This window comes from Neophocaena asiaeorientalis, unplaced genomic scaffold (assembly GCF_003031525.2).
Source record: "Neophocaena asiaeorientalis asiaeorientalis breed wild unplaced genomic scaffold, Neophocaena_asiaeorientalis_V1.1 scaffold194, whole genome shotgun sequence".
Taxonomy (NCBI): domain Eukaryota; kingdom Metazoa; phylum Chordata; class Mammalia; order Artiodactyla; family Phocoenidae; genus Neophocaena; species Neophocaena asiaeorientalis.
Window position 1 is genome coordinate 1,277,298 of NW_020172638.1, and position 10,237 is coordinate 1,287,534.

General features: G+C 41.6%; 1 protein-coding gene across 1 annotated transcript in view; it reads left to right on the plus strand.

Annotated features, from left to right (window-relative positions):
* The window catches only part of SMPX (small muscle protein X-linked), a 52,401-nt gene that overhangs the window by 1,603 nt on the left and 40,561 nt on the right, over positions 1 to 10,237 (plus strand). Inside the window, exon 2 of the mRNA XM_024739463.1 lies at positions 2,683 to 2,739. Coding sequence (XP_024595231.1) covers positions 2,701 to 2,739 — 39 coding nt within the window. The 5' untranslated portion in view covers positions 2,683 to 2,700. The remainder of the gene's footprint in view (positions 1 to 2,682; positions 2,740 to 10,237) is intronic.

Here is a 10,237-nt window from a genome sequence, read left to right on the forward strand (position 1 = left end):
GTACACTGTCTATTTTTATTCATCAGTGTGCTTTGCCCTGATTTCTCTGAGAATAATGAGGACAGCGGGAACGGCTGTAGAAATGATTTACACAAACGTTATCTAGCCCGTTTGCAAGGAATGAGAGCTGGGATCTGACCAACTTTCTAGAGGTGTCTGTCTCGCAGACTGACGTATATGTTAAGAAGGAATTTGTATGCAAATGAGATTATACCAATGCTATACAAGGCCCAAGGAATATCCATCCGCTAGGCTGAGAGGTCCACAAAATACAAAGCAATCCAGGACTTTAGCGAAAAAACAAAATCAGCCTAATTAAAAAAAAAGTCAATGCGGTATAAATAACACAATCATTCACTGCCTGATTTTTTCCCACATTTCAACTTGCTATTGTAATAACATAAAGAAATTCCTAATCCCCACATTTCAAATTGACATACAATAAATTTTTTAAAGTTCCCAAGTGATATTAGTTAAACTTTAATTGTACATGTACAGAGAATGCTATACGATGAGATATTTAAAGTCCTGTGAGAATTATTGCTTTGCATGTCTTCTAATAGCTTTTGAGGAATAGAAACATTAAAAATTAAATTACCAAGCTTTTCCTTTTGAAATTGAGCTGTGTGTCCTAGATCCAAAAATTAAAAATCCTTCATTGGCTTTTTGACACTGCAGGAAAGACAGCAACCTATCTGAAACATATCATAGAGAAAAAATGGATTCCTAATTGTTCAACTTGTTATTGCTTTTTAACTTTTTAACCATAAAAAAAAATTTATTTATTTTTTAATAAATTTATTTATTTTTGGCTGCTTTGGGTCTTCGTTGCTGTGCTCGGGCTTTCACTAGTTGTGGTGAGCGGGGGCTACTCTTCGTTGCGGTGCGCAGGCTTCTCTTGTTGCCGAGCACGGGCTCCAGGTGCCTGGGCTTCAGTAGTTGTGGCACTCGGGCTCAGAAGTTGTGGCTCGTGGGCTCTAGAGCGCAGGCTCAGTAGCTGTGGCGCACGGGCTTAGCTGCTCTGCGGCATGTGGGATCTTCCCGGACCAGGGCTTGAACCCGTGTCCCCTGCATTGGCAGGCGGATTCTTAACCACTGCGCCACCAGGGAAGTCCCTATTTTTTTAACCATATTGAAAATACTTCTACCTAGACCCTTATGCATGAAGGCTGTATCTGTATATTACCAAAACATGCAGGTGAAACTGTAAAAAAAAAAAAAAATCCCATTGTTTTCATGTATGTGACTCCAAGGACTATATAGTTGAGTATACTAATTAAAATTTAAAAAAATTATGTAATTGTTTAACTTCGTATAATAGAGCCTAAGACTTTGAAGACCTCAGAAAGAAAAAAAAGCAAGTTTTTCAGAGTTCTCAGATCGTAAATTTTATCTCTAAAGTGTGTGGGGCATCACTACAGCAGTTTTTACTCTGTACTTAGAGCTGTAGACCAGTATAGAACTAAAAAGTCTCCAGCTAAGGGCAATGGCAATAAAACAATACATATTTGCACCATGCTTTACAGTTTTCAAGGCATTTTCCTTATGTCATTTTGATTCGTACCACAACCTGTGAAGCAGGTGAAATTTAAGGAAGAGGAAATGGGCCTAGAGATGTTGACTGACGTAGTCCAGAGGACACCGGACGTGCAACAAATGCCAACACGGCTCTCGGTGTTCACTGACTCACCAGTGAGCCCACACACTTACACCAGTCAACTGAGGAAACTCTAGTCAACCCAGTTTATCATTTGGGTTTAAAAAGCAGCGTGTTTTTAATTCACTGAATTTCAAACTTTTTCACTCCGTCCTGTCGACATATAATAGACCTAGCTATAACATCACTTGTACAGAGCTGGGCTGTTCCCTGCTCCCTGAGCCCCAGTAAACCTCGGCCACTAGTCCCTGGGCTCTAAGTCAGGTCTCACGAACTGAAAGAAAGCAAAGTTCCTTTGGGAAGGAAGCACTGCTACCTCTTACGGATCTGACATGGTCACATAAGTCCTATTTGCCTTCTGAGACTGATTCGTTAAAAGAAAAGAAGACAGAGGCGAGGCTTGCCTGCCAGCTGCCTGGTTGCCTGGTTTACAGAGCCCAGGCTCTGGACGCACAGAGCAGGGAGACGCGGCCCATGTCCCCCAGGTCTCTGTGCAGAACAGACACGAGCACAGCGAGCAGGGAGCATCGCAATAGTAAGAATGCGATACGGGCCATTTCTCTTTGGGTGTTTGACGGAGGCGAGGCGGTCCCGATGGACTGACGTGCAGCCCTGGCAACAACTCGGTTCAGATCAAAAGTTCAGTTTCAAGCAGAAAGCTTCTGAGGCCCCAAACAAAGGTGTTTTATTCCCACAACCTCTTTGCTTTGCTGTTCTTGGCAGGGGGGCAAGAGGGCAGGGAAGGAGATGATAGCGCCTTTCAAGTTTCTGATTGCCTATCATGAGCATCAGGGGAGAGGCATCTCAGCATTTCTCCTCCTGAATGATTTATCCAGCGCTCTAGTGTTCCCTCTCCCTGAGGCATTAGGAAGGAGAGTCTCTAAGTAACCGGAAACTGAGACTGAAAGAATATATGGCCAGTGAAAGGGGTGACTGCCCAGTTGAATCATGAGTTAAATTCAAATTTATCACGATTGAGAATCTGAATGCCGCCACCTCTAACAGTTTCTTACCTGTTTTTTTAGGGATAAGACCTTGTCGATATGTCGAAACAGCCAGTTTCCAATGTCAGAGCCATCCAGGTAAGTAGACATATTTGTGTTTTAACATCAGCAACTTCCAGTCTGTTTGCTTAATAAATCAGACTTTTTGTGACTGTTCACCCCGATGATTCACTTCAAAAAGAAAAGGAAGACTCGTGTAAGGTACAATTAAGGAAGGATATAAGGCTGGTAATGTATAACTGAGAAGGGAGAAGCTATTTTTGTAAGGGAGTCAAAGTTTATAAATGAGAATTAAATGGTCTTCTACAAAAATGCAGTGTGTATGTTTTTTGATATGCTTTTTGATGTGTAAGTTTTTGATATGCTCATCGATCGGAATTTAACAATTCAATTTCCATTTTTATATCCAATTGAGTTTGTTGACTCATCTGTTTAGAATACATCTTTCTTTAAATAACATCCTTTTCTTGTCAAGTGTTCTTCCCAAGGCTTGGGTATTTATCTTTTAAGGTCCGTATGCTATTACGTCTCCTCATGCCCTCTCAACAAACAAATTCTTTGGTTGTTTCATCTGACTTACGTGTTACCCACAATAAGGGGAGGGGGAAGCAGGCATTTTGGAACACAAATACAATTATGGAGAAAATTTTAGTATTTGTTTTGACTCAATACTAAATTTGTTATTTCTCTTAAGAGCTTAGTGTTTAACTCTCAAGTGGCTCCCATACTGAGATGGTGGGCACAATGCTTTATCGTAAAATTCCATCTTTCCTTTCCATCAAGATGGAGCCTTTTGTACTTTCTCTAAAGCAACTTTAAAACTTTTTTCCCTGGGCTTTCCTGAATACTGCACAGCATATGGTAGTTTCTGAATACTTGGGGTCTGATGCACCATCATACATACACCTACTCATAAGCGACTGTATTTTGAAGGGACATGCATGTGGTCAGATTGTGGTGTGAGGAATCCTAGCACGCACGGGTGGTGGAAGTGGGTGGAGGGACGTATCTTTACCCGTCATGACTAATGCATAGCCTCAAATGGATGGGGTTCTTAACTGGTAAGATATATAACAACCTCTGGAAACCTGTCACAGAACAAACCACCAAGGAAGGGCCTATTGGCAAGGATTCAACTCTGCATTGCCATGTTTGGCCCTCTGATGTCCACCTAGTGAGTTTCTGATGTACGTACCCTGACATTGGTAGTAGAATTCATTTTGCCTCCCAGGCCTGTGAGCATCCTTGAGCCTTTGAACCTTCTCTTTTACCCAATGTGTACAGCTGTTAGTGGCATGGGCTGTGAAGCCAGATTAGTGGAGTTTGAATCCTTAATCCATTTTGTACTGGTGTGGGATCACGGGGAAAACTACTTTACTTCTCTGCCTCTGTTTCCACATCTGTAAAATGGGGACAGTACTCACCCCTCCTAGGGCTACACGTATAAGATGCTTAAAACAGCACAGTAAGCCCTCATTAAGGGTCACATTGTTACTATAATACTTATCATTCCGGAATGCTCTGTGTTAAAGTGACAAAAAATAATACCATTTAATCACTGCATTTGAAGCTGTCAAAGTGCTAAACTTAAAATTTCCTTTCTATTTTGCAGGACACAAAAACATAGTCTCTCAGGCTGCCTTTTATTCTCTTCCTTTTATAGCTGAAAGTGTGTTGATTTTTCTTCCTTAGTGCTTCCTGGCCTCCCTCAAATCTACACTGAAAATTCACCGGTATTTTACCTATTAATTTTGACCTTGATATATTTTTAGGTCTTTAATATTTAAAAAGCTGCTATTGACTGTTCTCAATAGCTGTTATTATACTGCATTTTTAAAAAAATCCATCTACTCTACCAACAAAGGCAGTGCTTCCTTATGGATGTGGTATTGCCTCTCTCAATATATTTTATGCCAGACAGAAAGCCTAATTTAATGCACCTTCAAATGAAATACTATTTCTTGTGGCTAAATAGGATATGCGCTATCTGATATTTTCCTATCATTTCTGCATTAAATGTAGGGTCTATTAAATAAAATATGAAAATGATTACTCTATACAAAATGCTTTGTAGTAGGAACATTACCTAGGCTATGGTCTTGTGTGGAACAAATAGAAACCCCAGCTGATGAAGGAGTGCCCTCGTTGCATAAGTACTAAAGATCTTAAATGTTCCATTCTACACACTCTAGTCACTTCTTTTTATTAGGATCTCATTTCCAATTCAGTTCAACTGTCACATTCTGGGTGCATACTTTGTTCCAGGCACCATACTAAGTGTTGGCTATGCAAAGATGAACTGAAACCTGATCCTTGAGTTTGACGAGCTCATGGTCTCCAGGACTCACTAGCTATGCGACTTTGGGCAAGTTGTTTTATCCTCTTTGTGTCTCAGTTTCCTCATCTGTCAAGTGGGGAATTAATAACGTGAGCTCATAGGGTTCCTGCGAGGGTTAAATGAATCAATACTTGTAAGTGGTTAGGCCAGTTCCTGGCTCATTGTAATTGCTCAATAAATATTAGCCATTATCATCAATCATCATCATCATAATCATGTAGTTCAACAGTTCCCAAAGTGCGTCTCCTGGAATAGCAGTTTTATGGGATGTTGTTAGCTAAAGGGTTCCATGCTAAAGTGTTTGGGAACACAACATTAAGCAAAGTTGAATAGGATCTTTACTGCAGGATTTCTCAGAGTCTATAACTTGCTAATGGCTTCATATATTTCCAAGAAGGTGGTGATGTATACAATGTTTTCTAAACATATTGGACCTTTTAAATGAGTATCTTGTAGGATAGTATTTTGCAGTGCAAACTTCTAGAAGTAATGACTTAGATCTCTATTTTGTTTGGATTGAGCAAACTTAAGCCTCTGTCAACCATATTTCTAACAGTCAGGCATAGGTAGTTGAATTACTGCACCTATGTACACCAGACAACATGGAGCCAAATGGTTATAAATCTCTACCTGGCCACTCACTAACTCTGTGACCTCAGTTCACCCTTAGTTTACCCTTCTGTAAAATGTGGACATTCATACTACTTAACAGGATTGTTATAATGAATACACAAAATAATGTATGGCAAGTGCCTAGTTTATAGCACACAAAGTCCTTAAGAGATGGCTCTTCTAATTATCCAAGTAATGCATGGAATGGCCTTGTTTTCTCTTCAGCTGCTTCCATCTCCTCCCTGCCCCAGAATAAGCGGGAGGCCAGAATCAGACCCACCCTCAGAGGAGATGGACAGTTGTCTTTCACATCCACACTGAAGAAGAGATGGCCTTTGAATTGTAAGGGGATTCTATCTAAGTCTGCGTTACTTTTCAGTTGTATTAGTGAAATCTCATTTATCGCAGGGACATAAAAACATCCTGAAGGAGTCAGCTGATTCTTCCATAGTCTGCAGAGGGCCTTTGTCTCCTAAGCAGCTGATAAGGCTCTAGACCAGACGTTGGCCCACCTTTTCTGTAAAGGACCAGATAGTAATCAATACTTTAAGATTTACAGATCACTGGGCCTCTGCTGCACTATTCAGCTCTACTGTTACAGCACAAAAGCAGCCATAGGCAATACATACATGAATGGGTGTGGCTGTGTGCCAATGAAAAGTTTATTTACAAAAACAGGTGGCAGGTTGGATGTGGCCCATGGGCCGTAGTTTGCTGACCCCAGTTCTGTGCTCTGTAGGCTGCTTGTTAAACCCCACTGTTGATTGGGAATGGAGTTGCAACCAAGGTAACATCAGCACACTAGGCACAGTGGGTCTGATCCTTTCAGATGAAAGAATTTGACATGACAGGTGGTGGGGAAAGCTAGAGCTGCCGGGAAATCTAATCCCATCAGTGATCTGTTTGGTAAGTCTAATGAGACCAAGTGACACTGACCACTGGCAGCACCTGCCTGTCCTTCCCCTTCTTCCTGAACACACCCCCTTTGGCAACTGCCATGGGCCTCCCCAGGGCCTCAGCCCACCCAGAGCCAATGTCCTCTGAGTCGTCACTGGCCCTTTCTCTTCACCATTGATCAAAGTAAGCTGAGTGTTATTTGTCCTCTCCCGTGAGATCTGAGAGTTTCATGGTTGAACGGAAAAGAGTCCTGTGCCCTAGTCATAGCTCTGCTCCGTGACTTCACCCCCGGTCCTCATGAGCTGCAACGGGCAGGGGGCGGGGATGCTGCATTAAATGACCTGTAAGCTTCTGTCCAGCTTCTAATAGTCCATGAACTTCTTGAGAATAACTTCTAAGGTTTATTATTAGGAGGATAATAATAGTCAGTTTCTTCAGGGTTTACTATGTACTTGGCAGAGTGCAATGGGATTTCCATGGATTATAATGAAAGGTTTGGAGAAGCAAAAAAACTCACCCAGGATCACACAGCCTGTGAGTAGGAGAGTCAGGAACTGAACCCGAATTGCCTGATCCCAAAGCCCACGTTTGGAACCATTCTGCAACAGTGACTAGTCTTACTACTTACCATCTCCAGCCTGGCACCGAGAGTGAAGATGGAGGAGTGGGTGTAATCATAACTACCAAGGCTACTTGAAGGACAATTACCATTTTATGGATGTTGGGTCCTCCCTTTTAAAGCCCTCAACCGACATTCAGAAACGGTGCCAGCATTTCAGCAGAAGCAGCTAATAGCTTACCCTGATTAAAGTCATCTTAAATGTAAGTTGGCTAGGAGTGAAAAGTACAAAGTAAAGTGACTCAGTAACAAACATGGTCTTGAAATACAAATGACCATGGCCACTGAATCCCACCTCTCTGCTTAATTGACTTAATCAAGCTGCTCGTGAAACTAAAACTAACTCCTTTATCATACATTTTAGAGGAATGATTATATGAGCCTTGCATCATTAGTTAGTGTATGGCTTCCTACCACGGGAAGTTTCCACTGTCACCCAATCCATGTGTAGAACAGAATATCTTGATGCCCTGAGTTTTAGTACTTCTTTCCCTTCCCCACCCGTTACCATTGCTCTTCCACTCTCCATTGCTCAGGGCATAAGGGCTCCGTGGAAGAAAAGAGCCCGACAAAAATATTTACAGACAGGTGTTAGGGACTCTAATTCCATCTAGGACTTCCAGTTTATAAAAGATTTCAGGTATGTGACAATCCTTCGTACAAAGGAACAGACTAAAACCACCCATGGCTGGTCAGTTAATCAAATACATTTATTAAAGCAAATAATAGGGGCTTCCCTGGAGGCGCAGTGGTTGAGAGTCCGCCTGCCGATGCAGGGGACACGAGTTCGTGCCCCGGTCCGGGAGGATCCCACATGCCGCGGAGCGGCTGGGCCTGTGAGCCATGGCCGCTGAGCCTGTGCTCCGCAACGGGAGAGGCCGCAACAGTGAGAGGCTCGCGTACCGCAAAAAAATAAAAAAAGCTAATAATAATAATGATGATACATACCTTCCTTTACTATTGCATTTAAATGCGAAAGATAAAATATGAACTTTCATTTGTCACATGTTTTTCCTTTGACCTTGGATCTACTGTTTCTTTCTTAGGTAAACCACTATAACACAGTGTTTATGATTTCCACTGCTGGTTTCTTTGAAGTGTAGCCAGAACTTGAAATGTAGCAGTTTGACTCTAGAGCTACCTCCAGCTGGTGATCTTTGCTGCTCTGCCAGGGCTCCATATTGGTGACATATACTGACTAAGGGATGTCATTTTTTGAGGCTGACATTCACAAGTACTTCAGAAATATAACCTGCCTTCAACCGATTGTAGACATTCTCTTAATAGCTGTACGATACATTATTGAAATCTACTTTCCCCTGGATGACAAGACGACAGTTGAGTCACTCAGAAAATTATTGAAGAGAACAAAAAGTGTTGAGAACAGAGGGGAAAAAAAACACAACAACCTTTCAGTATGAAACATCATGGGTGAAAAACAGTGGCTGAGTGGGAGTTTCTCAAAACTGTATTGAGTGGGAAAGTTCTGTGTGTTCTGAATCTATTTCACATTTCAAGAATCCCTAAAGACAAAGAAGTCATGCATTCTAGCGATACAGAGCTTTATTTTAAAACGGGTTGGATATATTTTAGTTGGTGTGTGTGTGTGTGTGTGTGTGTGTGTGTGTGTGTGTCTGTCTGTCTGTCTGTCTGTCTGTCTTCCTAATTTAGGCTAATATATCAAATAAGAAATCTTTTAAAATTAGCTATTGGGAAAACACCCCTCTTTCTGAGAGTCTTCTGTGAAGATGCTAGAAATCTCAAAATGTCATATCCTGCTCCATTCAGAGAAGGACTAGGACTGTAAGAATAGGAAAGCACAGAAAGAAATATTGTAAAATGCAACCCTATAGGGGCTCCTCTTCCAGCGGCTGGGAGAAAGCCATGGGGGAGGCTATAGATTCTGGCAGGTGCTGTTGGAGACCTTGGAAAACTAAAGATAGAACCCGTGGGGAGTCATCTGAAACAAATATGCAATGGCAGGAAACTCCAAAAGCCTGAGCGCTAAAAGGAGAGACGGAGTGGGGACGAAAAGGGAGGGGGAGATAAGAGAACAAGGGCTCTGGAAAGCAAAGTGGAGTGGGATTGTCAGTATCCAGTGGCTAGCAGCTACAGAATCCAGCCCACTGGGGAAAGATGCCATTGCACTGTAAGTCACACAGGAGTGGCTGTGGAGGGAATACTGTTTCCAGAATTCTCGGGCTCAAAGCCTGGAGCCAAGCAAGAGAACAATACAAATAATTAAGGGACTAGTGGAATTAACTTACAGGGAATTCTTTCGGCTTTTCTTCACCTGGTGAGATCAAGTGTAGTATTCATTTCACATCAGATAGGTCTATTATCAGGGAACTGTATCCTGTTCTGGCAAAAGATGATCTAGTAGATTTTTTCCATTCCAACTTTGAGGATGTAACAAAGTATGTATAGCTTGGGAAAGTGATGCACTGGGTCTGCTACGTCAGGGGCATATTTAGAAATATCTAAGATGAATAAATCTCAAGGAGGGAATAAAAGCAAGGGAAGGTGTTAAAAAGGAAAAAACAAAAGCCTGCTTCCTTTACACTTATACAGAATCTATATAGAGAAGGAAGTCCAACCTCATATCAACTCCAGGTCATTGATTTCTGTTTGTTTATTCTTTCATAAAAACGTAGCTCATATTCCAAACCCATTTTGAGTAGTGAATACCATGTTCAATTTGCAGATGGAAAAATCGAGTCATTGAGAAAGTATTTTGTTTGTGTTCAAACAGCAAGTCAGTGAGAGAGACAAGAATATGACACCAATCCTCTGGCTGATGGAACAAAAACAGAGAGCTATAGGTCTACACATTTCTATGAAATTCAAGTTACAAGGAATTTTTCTTATGGTTCTAATTTAGCCTATAATTTGTCACTCAAATATCACCGCCCTACAATTATATTAATGAATCGTCTCTAATCAGTTACAAAGCAATCCTCTGACACTCCCTTAGGTGTACATTAATGATTGGATACTTGACACGTTCACAGGCTGCTCTGGATCCTGTCAATATTTGCTGTCAAAAAAACCATTTAGGGCTTCCCTGGTGGCGCAGTGGTTGAGAGTCCGCCTGCCGATGCAGGGGACAC